The following is a 17,097-nucleotide window of genomic DNA, read 5'->3' as shown; positions in this document are numbered from 1 at the left end:
CAGACCTGCCTCTGAGCAACTATTAAAGGAGAACTATGAGGTCAGTGTTTTTCCCCATAGTTCTCCTTAGGGTAACGGGAGGACACAAACTAGCATCCTCCCGTTACCCTAAGCTCAGTATAGCGCGAGCTGTAGCCGGAGCGGATCCCGACGTAGATGACGGGATCCGCCCAGCTGCGTGAGTGACAGGTGGCTCGGCCTATCTAGAGGCAGAGCCAGCTGTACCCGCCCCCTCCCCCGTCTGTTCCGCCAGTCAGCGCTGGCAAATCGGAGCGGGGAGAGGGGAATCCAGCCCCTCCCCCTGTCAAGGCAGAGAGAGGATCGAGAGATGAGCGAACCTGGTATGTTTTCCCTCACCTCCCGATCTACTGAGCGGATCTGTGACAGTCTCATTGTCACAGGTCGGCTAGAACTATGAGGTGAGTGGAAATCACTCATCTCATAGTTCTCCTTTTAAAGAGTATCAAGAATGGCATAAAATGCCTTTGTGGATTCTTCTTGGGTGAATGCTGTTGGTGACAGAATTGTTTGTGCTACATTCAGTAGTGGTTGTTGGCAATAGCAGATGCGAGATCTTGGCTACTAGGGGATTCAGGCTTTTCTCTTTTGTCTTACTGACGCGTTCCTCTAGTTACATGTATACCCTTTGAGCCAGATTGCATTATTAGCAATCAGAAGTGTTGGTGATTGGAAAGTACATTTCTTCTTGTCTGGTTGTTGATTGATAAACTTAGTTTCCACCATGAAGATTGTGAGATAAAGATATCCTGGGGTTTGTGATTTATGCTTCAGGCTATGGCTTTACAGAGCTGCATACTGAGCACAAGGCAGACCTGTGACTTGTCACATGTTCTGTAGACTTCCAAATGGAAAAAAAAATGAAAGGTAGAGACACAGTTCCCAGCAGGTGGACGTACCCTTGCAGCTTTATTGCTATCATTATGTAAAATAAATAAACTTAGTGGAATAGAAGTTCTGGAAGTTGGAAACTTGGAGACAGCGGTTAAATATTGGTGTTTGTTTTGAACCTGACTTAAAGTGACACTAAGCTCAGGAGTTAAATCTTAAAAATGCATTTATGTACCTTTTTATCTGTTAACATAAATGTAACTTATTTGTGTATCACTCGGCTGTAGATCCTCAAATCATCTCTGAATTGGTGCCGACACTGTCCTTCCATCTGGAGGGTGGCTACTTTTGGTCCCCATGGTCCCTGTGTGTGTGTTGTAAAGAATTCACTGCTCCAAGCTCACTCCCGTGACTACTTTTTTAACCATAAACAAGTACTTGGGAAAATGCCCCGATAGATGGTACTGATGCTTGCGCATCGGTGTTTAATCCGTATCGCCCGGGACATGAAGTTCCTGGCAAGCGAGAGCGGGGGGCGTGGAGCGGTGTGAGGGAGCCGGGGGGCGTGGAGCTGTGCGATGGAGCAAGGGGGCGTGGATCGGTGTGATGGAGCTGTAACAGGCTCTGTCCCCGACCACTGCTCGTTCTTGTCACAGGAGTTCTAGCACAGTGCCTGCTAGAACTCCTGTGTTGGAGGTGACAGGGTCAATAAAGAGTACCTGTCACCTCCAAATGCTAAGTGAAAAAAAAAGTACAAAATGTAACTAAATAAAAATGTAAAAACATAGCAAGGCAATAAAGTAAAAATAATAATATAAATGAAAATTAAAACATTTTACAAAATAAATAAAAATTGAAAAAAATTAAAACCAGCCCAGCTTCCCCCATCGTCTGCATGTGAATAAACGCGCAGTGTTTTCAACCTCGATCGTGTGCAACCGCACGGGCAGGGCGGTATTGTGGTGGGAAACCACGCAATCTGCCTGACACGACTGGGGGTGCCATTAGAAAATAATGGCACTGCCAGCGCGATCGGCAGTGGTGTGTCGCACACAACCGCCGATCGCGCTGGCAGTGCTATTATTTTCCAATGGCACTACATTTGCGCCAATCAGATTGCACGGTTTACCACCGCAATACCGCCTGGGCGGTCCACACGATCACGGTTGAAAACATGAATAGGTTAAATGATCCCAGAGGCAGATGCATGATCGGATTTGTAGTTTCACTACAGCTGTGTGAAAGCAAATAAAGTTCTTCATAATCATAAAGAAATTGGCCTAAAATCATTAGTCTGTATTGTTTTTTTTTAAAATGTCACCTGCCCCTTTAAGAAAAAGTATCGGTAATTGGTATCGGCAAGTACATGAGGGAAGTACTTGGTCTTGGAAAAACTGGTATCGGGACATCCCTAGTTATATTGCTTTGCATCACGGCATGGCAAAAAATATACAGCACACTGCTTGTCAAGCACAACAATTGGAATGGATGGGACTACACCAAAAGCTTGTGAGTACGCAGTTGCATTGCGGTATTTCAAAAGAACATCCCATTGGGATTAAAAGAAAAATTGGACAGCTGCTTCTCCACCATCCTCTGAAAATAAATCCAATGTGGATAATTTTTCAGATAGCGGTGGAGACTGCTGCTTGTCTGAAAGGGGCCTTAAAAGTTAAAATTGCCTGCTTAGGTTAACCCTCCTAAAACCTAGAGAAAAAATTAAAGTATGGATTGCATTTTATGTTGATCAATTGCTTGTACAAATGTGGATGCATACTATTCAAAATCTAAAGCACTGATTAGATTTAGTGAATTGTAATGTACGTAGGTTAGGGATGTCCCGATACCGATGCTAGCATCGGTATCGGGCCCGATACAAGGCATTTTGACAAGTGCTTGTCAAAATGCCCCAATGCCTAGCGCTGAAGCTTGCGCTGTTTTTTTCCCTTCTTACTTACCTCGCCGAGCGTAGCGTCACGTCACTGCTGCTCCGGTGGGAGGAGCTCCAAGCGGGGTCATCTGGCAGTCTCCGTCTGGATCATTTAACCCATTCATATTAGCAGAGGATAATTGTAAATCTATTGTTGCAGTGGACTCTACTTAATTGGTATCGGCAAGTACATGAGGGGAAGTACTTGTACTTGTACTCGGGCCTGAAAAAGTGGCATCGGGACATCCCTTACGTAGGTATTCATTGCCGAGCTATTGTATACCTGTCTTAACCTCCTAACCAAGAACCTCAAATTAAAGCAAGCAAATGCAAAATAATTTAGTGGTGTGTCTCTTGAAGTAGATGGTAGCTTTTGCCCATGGACATAAGACTAAATTCAGTGCTAAATGTTATGTGGAGGAGGTATTTTGCTCTTTATGCAATTGCTCTGCTTAAGGATTTAAAATCACATTTTATATTATTTTCGTACTGTTGTATTGTGTTTTTTGCTTCATGCCACAAAGCTGTGACAGAACTTCTGCTGAAAGTGCTTCTTATTTTAAATGTGTGTGTGTGAGAAGAAAGGTAACTTTGTCATATTGTTCTCAGTAAAGAAAAGCTTTGCACTTGTGCGTATGTGTCATATACTTTGCAAAACACAGATTCGCACTGAAGTCAATAGAGGCTGTTGCAGTTTGTCACGCGAACGAAATCGCCTGTCGTGCAAAAAGGTGCAGGAGCTATTTTAAGCCGGTTGTCACGCAGTTTGGGTCCCATAGACATCTGTATGCATTGACAACCGCGGTATCATCAGTGGTTCTAATATTTTTATATTTCCTTCTTTTTACTGCTAAAGTTATCTAACACATGCAGTACTTTAGTCAACAAATAAACGTGAATTAACCAACATTGGTGAATGAACTGTACATGGTTATGTGGTGGGCGGAACAGCTTGGACTTGGTAATCTTGCTACATTACTAGAGTTCGGTTGCAAAAATCGTTGGTCACTTGTGTCAGAAATCTTGGGGTGGAATTAACACATTCGTATATATATATATAATTTGTTTTTAATTACAACAGGGGTAACCATAAACAAACCAATTGGCGTACAGATGATGTCGCAGCAATTCAAAAAACAGTATTGATCATGGATCGTTTCACACTCAAAACACTATTGCTAAGATATGTTCGGGCGGTTTCACGCGACAACCTCCCTAAAATGGCTCCTGCACCTTTTTGCATGACAGGCGATTTCGTTTGCGTGACAAACTGCTACAGCCTCCATTGTTGTTATAAGGTAATAACAAATTACCTTATAAGGCACATCTGCACCAATTTAAGAACTTACGGTAAAAAATGAAAAATAAAGGGGACCAACAATTTTTTAGAAAAGACAAAAGGGGAAGGAATGAAACAAAGAAGAACCAAACGCAGTGGAGAGGGTGGCGGAAAAATAAGAAAGGTAGAAGCAAGAAACATCGTAACCTTAACAATAGAAACTTGATATCTGTATGGCAGCAAACAACTTGTAGAGGAGGAGATCTGTGGCATAACTCGGGCAGAGGGCAATGGGCCTCAAAAATCAAATTACCAGTTTATGAATCTAAGTGGCCCAGATATTTATAGAACTTTTCATGCGTGCCTTTGCATGTGGCCACCCATTCTTCCGCATCCATGATCCCATTAACCTTGGCAATCCAATCTGCTCTTGTGGGAACTGTTGTGCTTTTCCAGAGAATAGGAACCAAACGCTTAGCAGCGTTCGCGAGATGGGGGGAGAACACATTTCTTATATCGAGTGATTGACAGAGCTACTAAATGTAGTCGGAAAGGTAGAATGTCTAAAATGTTGTTGATTTTCTGCTTGGATATCTTGCCTAAAGGGATGAACACGTGGACATTCCTACCAAATGTGTAAAAGGGTACCCTCTGGGCCACAACCTCTCCAACAAACTGAAGGGGAAGATGGATTAATTTTAGCTAAGTAGGAGAGTACCCTTTACCAACGTGATAAAAGCTTATAATTCGTCTCTTGGGATCTAGAATCTATGGAGGAACCATGGGCCAATTGAAACATTTTGGTTCATCTGAGCATCTGTTAGGAATGAACACTTTTTAATTTGTTTGTCATCTTGGTTGAATTAATTCACAAAGTCTTTGAGTATGATTATTTTTATCTTGCATATGTGCGGCCATAGATTTCCTGGTTTCCAGTTGCTGTTTTAGCAGTTAACTTTGCCTACTGTAATGTGACCTCCCCCTCACTTTGTACAGTGCAATGGAGCAAACACTGTTACAAGACATACATTTATTTTTGCTCTTCATATCATTCTCATGTGCCGAGGTTTTTATTTAAAAAAAAACAACAAAAACTAGGGATCCACCAATATATATCGGCCGCCGAAACATATTGGCCGAAAATAGCACTTTTGGCTAAATGCCGAAAGTGCCATTTTGCTGCCGATACATTGGCACATCCTAGGTTTCTCTCCTCCCCGCTGGGCGCTGCTCTGTGTGCCAGCGGGGAGGAGAGAAAGTGGCAGCCGGACGAGCGCTGCATGAGGAGAGCGGTGTGGGAGGAGAGACACCGGCCGTTCACATCGCTCTCCTCCCACACCGCTAGGCCGCCTATCACAGTGTGGCAGAGGGGTGTGGGGGCGGATACGGCGCTGTCACAGGAGGGTGAGCTCTCCTCCCGCACAGCTCGCTCAGCCTCCTGTGACAGCGTGTCAGAGAGGAGAGCAGGCTACAAACACTCAGCGATCAGTGATTGCTGAGTGTTTGTAGATAATTGAGGACATGGTATATGGACTATATCCTCAATTATGAATGAATGGGAGTGATCTATATTCCCTTCTGTTCATTCATAATTGTAGTTATAGTAAACATACTCTGTCCTCATGTTATCAATGAACAGGAACACTCCGTATATAAGATTTCTGTTCATTGATAACAGGGGACACAGAAAAAGAGATTGAGGACTCTGTGTTCTCAATCTCTTTCTATTTTAAAAGGGAAATATCAGGGGTCTGTTTAGACCCCCAATATTTCCCCGAAATCCCTAAAAGTAAAAAATATTTAATAAAAAATGAATAAATAAATATAACATTTTAAAAAAGTTTATAAAAAATAAATAAAAATAAAATATATTGAAAACATTTGAAAAAATTAAAATAAACATTTTCGGTATTGGCCTAACAATTTATTTTATTTCGGTTTTTTAATTTCTATTTCGGTGCACCTCTAAAAAAACAAAACCTTGGAAAGACCTTGCAATACCAGACAGAACAAAAATGGTTGAACAACTTCTAAGCCGTTACAGCTTCCCTTTAAGAACTTCAGAAAAGTTTTTCGGTCAGCAGACCTGTTTTCTGAACCCTGTAAATATAAACTATATTTACCAAATATTTTAATATAGTTTTGTTTTTAGTCCTTTTAACATGATAACATATGTACAAAATACTATACAGTCCTTTTAAGTGTCTTTTTAGATGCTGCTGATTTTGTGCTCTTTGTAATAAAAAAAAAAAATGTTTTTGCTCGGTTGTGGGGGATGTATTTTTTTTTTTCATTTTAATGCTAGGTGTGTGCCTGTAATGTGAAATTGTAGTGCTAGATCTCTTCTCTGCATGCTTAATGTTTTGTAAAATGTGGTTTTACTGTGTAATTTTCATAATGCTATACACCGCACTCTAGGTGTGTGGATTGGTGTTTTTAAGTATAGCTTCAAAATGTAAAATTTAAGAGTTTTATAAATGCTTATGAAAAATGTTTTAACAATTTCACCCAAAGTGACATCAGTTTCTCTAATGATATAGAATCACTACAGCAATCTCTAAACCTATAACTAGTTTACCTTTGAATTGATCCTTACTTAAATGTTAATTCAAAGCTGTGTTAGAGGTCTTGCAGGGATGAAATGATGGTAAAGGGCTGAAAAAAGCCTTGGATTTTGACCTATTGTCATTTTAGCAGAGATCGTGTGACCAATTTTACTTTTCATGGTTTGTTATTTGGTTATGTGAACAGCACTGGTGGAAGGAACCTGGAGCAGCATTTCTCCAGATTTCAGTCCAGCTTCCAGGACTCAGTCTAGTGCCTCGGCAGTTGTAGTCTTGCGTGGTGTGTATGTGTGCAGAAAAATTTCACTAGGAAACAAAAGTTAAAAAAAGAGAAAGCTTTGCTGCGGATATGTGGAGGAAGAGTTTAATGTAAATGTGTTGCCTGGAGATAAACCTTTACATACTGAATGCCTCGGTTATGCATTTTTATAAACCAAATTATAAAATGTCCTGATTGTCTTTTTTTTCACTTTTTTTAGTCCCAGAAATCTTGGATAGAAAACAGCTTCAGGAAGAGAGAATGTATCTACATAATTCCAAGTTCAAAGGACCCACACAGGTAAATTTGTGAATTATGTGTTGGGCATGGGAATCATCTAGAAATGGCTTTTTAAAGGTGAACACTAGGCAGATATAAAATACACAAATTAATGCAGCTCTGCTCAAGACCTGGTCAGGGCAGAGGATCCAGCTAGCCTCTTGCAGTCTCTTTATAGCAGTGCTGGCCTATGAGAGGAAGAAGCAGTACAAGGAGCCAATCCGTTTGTGCTGACCAAGAACATGCTGAAAAGGAGAAAGCTGAAAGACAGAGAGGAGTTCATCACTGTGCTTCTTCTTCTTTTTCTCACTAGTCGCAGGCTGGGATAGGTCCAGGAGCTCAGCGGAAGTGAAGTACATTATGCTGACCATGCGGTTTTATCTTTTAATGGGTTATTTATTTTTTATTTAATTTTTTTGGCTGGTGTTCTCCTTTTTTAAATTGTGTGTGTGTGTTTTTTATAGTCTGTACGTTTTTCTTTTCTTTTCATCATTTGAGGGAGACAGGTTTTTTTTTTTTATCCGTTGGGTTATGGTGCTGTCTACAGGACACAGGCAAACAAACTGTTCAGGGAATACTTCTCCTACCAGCCTACTGCAGTTTTTTTTGCTAGTGTCCAAGGGGCATGGATGTTTTTTCTTCAGTTCTGCTGTTGTAAAGACTAACCGGTGGGCAGATGTCTGCAGCCTGGTCACCCAATTGGGAATTGGCCATTGGATTAGTCTTGTCTCCTAATAAACATCTTGGAGCTTTAATTTAAAATTGAACCAATCCGTTGGAGAGCCATCCCATCTGGATTTAGTCTGACAACAGCCACGTCAGTGGCATACATCAATCATTAGGGAGGAACCAGGCTAAACCAACAGGAGATATAGAACAGATCCTATCCTGGCCAGAATTCATGTTCCATGCCAGCTTCCTGATCATTCAGGAAGCTCACTCCATGCTGATTGGCTGGGAACCCGGCTTCCCGGCCAATCATCATGGAGTTGGCTGGGCGGCGGGTAATGCCATGCCGCCCGGCTTCCTGAGTGTCCGGGAAGCTGGCTCCATGCTAGTGGAAGTATCAGTACTCGTACTCTATACTAAAAAAACGATATTGGTGCATCCCTAATCGGAACCTTACATGCCTAAGAAAGTAAGGGAAACCTATGAAGGAAACCTGCATCTAAATATATAACAAGGTGGCTGTCTATGCGTTTATCTTTTTATAAAATGCTAATTGACAGCCAGTCTCACTTGAACTTGTTTTAATGTACTGACCTGACGAACCACTGTAAAACATACAGGTAATAGTGAATAGGACTAAAGCAATATACTGACCTCAAACATATGTGCGGTAAGTAAAGTTAAACTGCACATCTGCATACTTTTTCCTGGAAAGTGACGCAGTGTGGACTAAAGCCAATAAATCTGCATGAAAGCCAGACAGCTAGCATTTTCACAGGGAGAAGTCCGCTATTGTAGACATTATTCCCATATTACAGATTTCCCCTAAAACAGGAAGTGTGTTACTGGCGATCACAAGGGGAAAGAAAATAGTAAGAAAGTAGAAAACAAATGTGACCACCATGTTTTGTTTTTCAATAGGGTATGTTGCCATTCAGTAAACAAATATGCACCTAGTGCAGTTACTGTGTCACATTGGCTAAGAAAAGTTATTATGGTGGTGGCGATAACTAATAATATCCTATGGGGAAAGCACTGGACTCACACCCGCGCACACACACTCTCAGACCCCCTTCACTTTTTTCAATTTTGTTATGTTGCAGCCTGATACTGCAGTTGTTTAAATACTTTTTTTTTTTTTCCCCTCATTAATCCACACTCGGGACCCCTGGTACCCCTTTATGACAAAGATGAATGAAAATAGAATTTTAGAAATGTCTGTGAATTTATTAAAAATAAAAAAATAAAATTTCACCTGTACTTTAAGTATTCAGACCCTTTACTCAGTACTTTGTTGAAGCACATTTGGCAGCAATTACAGTCTCGAGTATTTTTGGGTATGACCTGACAAGCTTTGCACACCTGAATTGGGGGATTTTCTGCCATTCTTCCTTGCAAATTCCCTCAAGCTCAGTCAGGTTAGATGGGGACTGTTGGTGGACAGCCATTTTCAGGTCTCTTCAGAGATTTAATAGGGTTCAAGCCAGGGCTCTGGCTGGGCCACATTAGGACATTCACAGAGTTGTCCCTAAGGCCTGGTTCACACCTGTACGTTTTGTAGCGCGTTCAACGCGCTACGAACGCTCTACAAAACGCTCAAACATGAAAATCCCATTGTTTTCTATGGGTATGGTTCACACCTTGCCGTATTTCAGCCTGTCTGAACGCGCTACAAAACGGCCTACGCCTAAAAAGGTACATGAGCTTCTTTGCTGCGTTTTTGTTGCACGTTTTCATTGGGATACAGCCAAGTAGCCCTCGGAAACGCGTGTTTGTCTCACGGGTTTTTTTACCACGAATCGCGGTAAAAACGTGCGTCACGAAATGCGCGACCAATGCACATATTCGATACGCCTAGGTGTGAACAGAGCCTGAGCCATTCCTTTGTTGTCTTGGCTGTGTGCTTAGGATCATTGTCATGTTGGAAGGTGAACTGTAGTATCAGGCTGCAACATAACAAAACTGAAGGGGGTCTGAATACCATCTCAATGCACTCCTATGTATATATAAATATGTGTGTGATTTTTATTTATATATTTTATATATTTTTTTTTTTTTTTTAGATCCGTCATAGCTTTTTAATTTGTTTTGCTGTTGACTTTATCGTATTGGCAGTTTTACAAATAAAGTGGAAAACTTGCAAATGCGTAATTAGAAAGGTGTTAAACATTCCCCAGCATCTAAAGCATAATCCTTATTTATTTTTAAACTTCATGTTGTGGGTTTATTTATAGAATGGTACATTCATTTTTGTTCTGGGAAGTTGTCTATGGAAAGGGAAAATGTGGGAATGTGTGAAAGGCCAAATCGCATCTTCACATCTGATCTGTCTGTTACTGAATTACTTGTGTGGTGATTTTGCAGATATGTGTTTTAAAGTCTTAGTTTTCAGCACAGTAGTAACTCTTTAAGGTAATCTGTCAATTGAGTCACTGATCTGGAACAGGTATGTAGTGAAGGACTAGCTTTTTCTGACTTTCTAATGTACATGTCTGTTCTGACTTAGTGGCTCAGATAGTACTGAAGTTAGAGTGTCAGCTAAACAATGAGGCGACAAGCGTTTTCAGAGTTGTCTGCAATAGCAGTCCTTGTGTTTCTCTTATCTACCACCTAGAAGAGGTCACAATGTGCTGACCGACTGTGTCCATGGTTTGCTCAAGTCAACATGTAGACCAGTGTTAATCAACACTCTAGGTGTAGGAGGCCTACATTGTGATTTCTGACAAGCAAAGGGCCAATTTCAGGTAATAGAGATTTACACTAGAGGTGCACCAAAATAGAAATTGAAAAACCGAAACAAAACCGAAATAACAAAAATTGTCAGGCCGAAACCAAAAATATTTTTATTTTATTTTTTTAAATGTTTTATTTTTTATAAACTTTAATTTTGTTTACATATTTTTTTTATTCATTTTTGATTTAAATATTTAAATTTTTTACTTTACTTTTAGGGGCTTCAGGGAAATATTAGGGGTCTAAACCTAATCCCCTAGACCCCTGATATTTCCTTTTTAAAATAGAAAAAGAGATTGAGAACACAGAGTCCTCAATCTCTTTTTCTGCAGCCCCTGTTATCAATGAACAGAAATCGTATATACTGAGTGTTCCTGATCGTTCATAACATGAGGACAGAATGTTTACTATAACCACAATTATGAATGAACAGAAGGGAATATAGATCACTCCCATTCATTCATAATTGAGGATATAGTCCATATACCATGTCCTCAATTATCTACAAACACTCAGCAATCACTGATCGCTGAGTGTTTGTAGCCTGCTCTCCTCTCTAAAATGCGCTGAGCGAGCTGTGCGGGAGGAGAGCTCAGCCTCCTGTGACAGCGCCGTCTCAGCCCCCACACCCCTCTGCCGCACTGTGATAGGCGGCCGTGCGGTGTGGGTGGAGAGCGATGTGAATGGCCAGTGTCTCTCCTCCCACACCGCTCTCCTCCCGCAGCGCTCGTCTGGCTGTCACTTTCTCTCCTCCCCACTCACACACAGAGCAGCGCCCAGCGGGGAGGAGAGAAACCAAGGATGTGCCAATGTATCGGCAGCAAAATGGCACTTTCGGCATTTAGCCAAAAGTACCATTTTCAATCATCGATTAATCGGCTTCTGGTTAGTTGGCCCTGATTCACGGCTCCACACACGTTGCGCGCCTTGCCTCCTCCCCACCTCATGCACGCCGCTGCCAGACCCGCCTGCATCCACACGCCGCACCTCCTCAATCTCCTTTTCTTTGTCCCCTGTTAATGAACAGAAATCCTCTGAGTGTTCCTGTTCATTGATAACATGAGGACAGAGTATGTTTACTATAACTACAACTATGAATGAACAGGAAGTGATTTAGCTCACTTCCCGTTCATTTATAATTGAGGATATAGTAAACATGCTGTGTCCCTTAATTATCTACAAACCCTCAGTGATCACCGAGTGTTTGCACTCACTCTCCTCTCTGACACAGAAGGCTGAGCGAGTGGTGCGGGGAGGGGAGCTCAGCCTACTGTGACAGAGCTGGCTGTCTCCGCCCCCCACACCGCTCTGCCGGACTGTGATAGGCGGCTGAGCGGTGTGGGAGGAGAGACACTGGCCGCTCACAGCGCTCTCCTCCTGCAGCGCTGTCACTTTCTCTCCTCCCCGCTGGGACACATTAGTCTACAATAACTAATATCAGTTTGATTGGATGTTCAGCTTACAAGTAAGTTTGGCTTTAAGGTGGTCATAAATCTGATTCCGTCCTGATTCAGAAGACTAATGTGATATTCAGGGGAGGATCAGATCCAGTTTGTTAGAAAAATGTGCAACTGGGCCAATCCTTCCTTTCTCCTCCCCCTCATTATGAAAAGTGTGTGCTTTTCATCAATCATATATAATTCTGTGAATTAATAAAAATGCATTTATTTCTGTTGTGTGCCGTATTACTATCTGGCGCACAAAGTGTAATAGCTCAGTTAAAAAAAAAATTATGATAATGTTAGTAACGCATAATAATAATAATAATATGAAACCATGGGATTTATAGTATAGTATTGCATAAATATAGTATTGCATAAATGTTGTAAATCACTCAGAGGCCAAAAGCTATTCAGCTTAATTATCCTATTCATGAATACATAATTGCCAGTATTATGTATATGTTCTTTATTTAGTGTCTATGAATCCAATATTCCGCTTTACACAGCTTAGATCTTTTTAAATTGCAAAACCGTTTAACTTAACAGTAGTTTAGTTATGTAACATAAGGCCCCGTTCACATTGAGCGATTTATCGCGCGGTAATTCCCGCGATATCGCGGCTATTTACCGCGCAATATCGCTCGCCAATGCTTGCCAATGGGGCAAAGGGTCCTGTTGTCGCGGGTCGTGCGTCGCTACAGCAGGACCCTTTTTGGAGCTGATTTTGCCGCGATTCAATGCTTTTCAATGCAAGCATTTGCGCGATATCGCGCAAAATGCAAATCGCGCGACAAATGCGCGATTTGCGAATCGCTCAATGTGAATGGGGCCTAAGTAAACCCACAGGCATCTATGTATAGCTGAGATACAATTTTCTGGCTCAACTGATTGACCCTTACTACTCCAATTATTTATAAAGTCTGCTTATTTGTATTCTCCCCTCCCCTGATTTACAGTATGCATAATAGTATGTGTTGTGTTAATATTTCACAGATGCCTTCCAGGATGCCAGATATGCCAACAACTTGTAAGGTTTGTATCCTGTGTTTTTTTTTTTTTAAATAATAATAATTCTCTGAGAAAGCTACCCAGTATTGTCCGTTTTTATCTTTGATACAAAACCTGCTGTTTGGGGGAAAAAATGAAGGCAAACTATTTTTTTTTTTAGTTTTTTTTACTTGGCCCCCCCGCCATTGTCCCGCTGATCCCGTGCTCCGCTGTGCCCGGTGCGAGCCCCGGATCAGCATGTCGCCTGTGACACAGGGGATCAGAGAGAGCTCGGTACACGAGCTCCCTCCGGTCCCCTCTCCTCTGAAAGAATGCGGAAGTGTTGTATAATACATCACTTCCGCATTCTTGTGTCACTCTCCAGCTTCAGAAGCTGGAAAGAAGCTGATGGAGCAGATCTCTGCTTCATCAGCTTCTTTTGGGGGGGTCCTAGTTAACTTTAGGGGTCTTGGAGACCCCTGTTGTCTCTATAAAGAGGACCTGTCACATATTTTGCTATCACATTGGGGGGGTTTATTAGCCCCCGTATGTGATAGCAATAAAGTTTAGTGGAAAAAAAAATTAAAGTCCCCCCCAAAAAATTTTTAAGTAACACATAAAAAAGAATAAAAAAAAAAAATGTTTTAAGTCCCCACCCATACATAAACGCATGCATACATGCGTCGGGGGCGCATACGTGCAAAAAAGACGATTGCGCCCATTACGCCGCACATGTTGCATATCGCCGCAAACGTCGCAGTGAGAGCAATAAGTCTAGGGCCATCAATCACTGATAACACTAAACTGATAAACGGTAAAACGTTTAAAGCGTCAGCTATGGCTAATTTTGGTTGCGGTCGTTTTCTGCGATGTCGCGGGTGCGCGCAATTTTAAAGCTTGACATGTTTGGTGTCTATTTAACCGACGTGACCCGATATTTTATATTTGACCAAAAAACTGGGTAATAATAAATGTTTCCTAACATAATGTTAAAAAAAACGTGTTTTTTTTCAAAATTTTCAGTAATTTTTCCTAATTATAATAAAAAATAAAACCCCCAGTGGTGATTAAATACCACCAAAATAAAGCTCTATCTGTCCCCAAAAAATGGTGTAAAATTCATTTCAGTACAGCGTTGCATGACGGAATAAACGTCAGTCAAAGTACCGCATCGCTGAATACTGAAAAATGGCCTGGCCAGGAAGGGGGTCTAAACACCTGGTCTTGAAGTGGTTAAGCAGTGGGAATTTTTTTTTTTTGTCTCCCCTCTCCTCTTTAATCCTCAAAAGTATTTTAACCTGAATTTTAAATCAATCAAATTATTGTAAAGAATATTTATTGATTATTGAATGATTGTGATTCAATCTAAATTGTTGCTGAGTAAATATAGCGGAGGTAGAGTTTATTGTATAAACAAGGTAAAATTTACCTGTAATACTCTGCTTCTTGTTTTACAAGGTGTTTTTTGTTTTTTTTTGTAAACACATGGCCTTTTCTTCATCATAGATGCTGCTGCGGCCGTCTTGTCAGACAGCATGCCTGCTTCACAGCCAGTGTTGCTATGAAGTACTCCGATCTGAAACTAGGTGAAAATTTCACAGGGGAGCAAGAAGAATGGTCCGTCGAGAAACACACAGAAGAGAGCCCAACAGATGCATATGGTGTTATCAATTTTCAAGGTGGATCCCATTCCTACAGAGCAAAGGTACAGGGTGCAATATTGTGGGATAACTAGATCATGGACCTCATTAATGATGGTGGAATAGGAACCAGATAACAAATTTGTAGTAGCTTCATGTCATTGGGGAACTCAATTTGTGTAATTTTATTAAACTTACTGGATCAGGTTGGAGGAAGTATGAATCTATTAAAGCCCAATGTAACTGTGGTGGCTAAATACATTCCAGGTGCGTTAAAAAAAAAAGTGTTTTAAAGCCCAAGGGTTAAGTGCTCATTTTCGTCTAGGTTCGGGTGAGTATATCGTTATTTTAGACCCTAGACGAAAACAAGCACTTAACCCTTGCAGTGTGGAGGTAGCCCCACTGCAAGGCTTAAGTTTTATTCTGTCCAGAGCTCTTTAAGCTGTGGGCACGTGGCACCTTCAGCCTTGAGTCGTCCCCTCTGCTGGTTACTTCCTGCATGACATGGACACTTCCTATTGAATGTCTATTGGCCAGGGTCCTCTCGTGATCCAAAAGAGCACCAATGTCTTCGAAGGGAAATGAAGGAGACCGCCGGCCCCAGGCACCATCACGTTGATGAATTCGCAGTCCCCCATCCGGAAACAATAGCTGAGAGGGAAGCTTAGGTGAGTATACAGTATCTCACAGAAGTGAGTACACCCCTCACATTTTTGTAAATATTTTATTTTATAATTTCATGTGACGACACAGAAGAAATGACACTTTGCTACAATGTAAAGTAGTTAGTGTAGAGCTTGTATATCAGTGTACATTTGCTGTCCCCTCAAAATAACTCAACACACAGCCATTTATGTCTAACCCGCTGGTAACAAAAGTGAGTACACCCCTAAGTGAAAATGTCCAAATTGGGCCCAAAGTGTCAATATTTTGTGTGGACACCATTATTTTCCAGCACTGCCTTAACCCTCTTGGGCATTGAGTTCACCAGAGCTTCACAGGTTGCCACTAGAGTCCTCTTCCACTTCTCCATGAGGACATCCCGGAGCTGGTGGATGTTGGAGACCTTGCGCTCCTCCACCTTCCGTTTGCGGATGCCCCACAGATGCTCAATAGGGTTTAGGTCTGGAGACATGCTTTGCCAGTCCATCACCTTTACCCTCAGCTTCTTTAGCAAGGCAGTGGTCGTCTTGGAGGTGTGTTTGGGGTCCTTATCATGTTGGAATACTGCCCTGCGGCCCAGTCTCCGAAGGGAGGGCATCATGCTCTGGTTCAGTATGTCACAGTACATGTTGGCATTCATGGTTCCCTCAATGAACTGTAGCTCCCCAGTGCCGGCAGCACTCATTCAGCCACAGACCATGACACTCCCACCACCATGCTTGACTGTAGGCAAGACACACTTGTCTTTGTACTCCTCACCTGGTTGCTGCCACACACGCTTGACACCATCTGAACCAAATAAGTTTATCTTGGTCTCATCAGACCACAGGACATGGTTCCTGTAATCGATGTCCTTAGTCTGCTTGTCTTCAGCAAACTGTTTGCGGGCTTTCTTGTGCATCATCTTTAGAAGCGTCTTCCTTCTGGGACGACAGCCATGCAGACCAATTTATTAAAGTGTGCGGCATATGGTCTGAGCACTGACAGGGGACCCCCCGCCCCTTCAACCTCTGCAGCAATGCTGGCAGCATTCATAAGTCTATTTCCCAAAGACCACCTCTGGATATGACGCTGAGCATGTGCACTCAACTTCTTTGGTTGACCATGGCGAGGCCTGTTCTGAGTGGAACCTGTCCTGTTAAACCGCTGTATGGTGTTGGCCACCGTGCTGCAGCTCAGTTTCAGGGTCTTGGCAATCTTCTTGTAGCCTAGGTCATCTTTATGTAGAGCAACAATTCTTTTTTTCAGATCCTCAGAGTTCTTTGCCATGAGGTGCCATGCTGAACTTCCAGTGACCAGTATGAGAGAGTGAGAGCGATAACACCAAATTTAACACACCTGCTCTCCATTCACACTTGAGACCCTGTAACACTAAGACTGGGTTCACAAATAGGCGTATCGAATATGCGCGCTTGTAGCGCGTTTTTACCGCGATACACGGTAAAAAAACGTGCGACAAACGCGCGTTTCCGATGTCTACCTGGCTGTATCCCAATGGATATGCGCGGCAAATACGGCCCAAAGAAGCTCCTGTACTTCTTTGGGCGTAGGGCGTTTTGCAGCGCGTTCCTACGCGCTGTGAAACGCCCAGGTGGGAACCATGCCCATAGGCAATCATTGGTTTTCACATGTTGAGCGTTTTACAGAGCGTAGGAACGCGCTGTAAAACACCCAGGTGTTAACCAGGCCTAACGAATCACATGAGGAGGGAACGAATCACCGGGGAGAAAAAATGGCTAATTGGGCCTAATTTGGACATTTTCACTTAGGGGTGTACTCACTTTTGTTGCCAGCGGTTTAGAG

At 42.1% G+C, this 17,097-nt stretch overlaps 1 protein-coding gene across 1 annotated transcript in view; it reads left to right on the top strand.

Moving 5' to 3' along the window:
- The window catches only part of TRPM7 (transient receptor potential cation channel subfamily M member 7), a 115,761-nt gene that overhangs the window by 29,469 nt on the left and 69,195 nt on the right, over window positions 1–17,097 (top strand). The window contains exons 2-4 of the mRNA XM_018576705.1: window positions 7,102–7,181; window positions 12,998–13,036; window positions 14,498–14,696. Coding sequence (XP_018432207.1) covers window positions 7,102–7,181; window positions 12,998–13,036; window positions 14,498–14,696 — 318 coding nt within the window. The remainder of the gene's footprint in view (window positions 1–7,101; window positions 7,182–12,997; window positions 13,037–14,497; window positions 14,697–17,097) is intronic.

This window comes from Nanorana parkeri, unplaced genomic scaffold, assembly GCF_000935625.1.
Source record: "Nanorana parkeri isolate BGI_ZX_2015 unplaced genomic scaffold, ASM93562v1 scaffold74, whole genome shotgun sequence".
NCBI classification, from domain to species: Eukaryota; Metazoa; Chordata; class Amphibia; order Anura; family Dicroglossidae; genus Nanorana; species Nanorana parkeri.
Note: the sequence above shows the minus strand (reverse complement) of the source record. Positions and strands in the feature narration are given on the sequence as shown.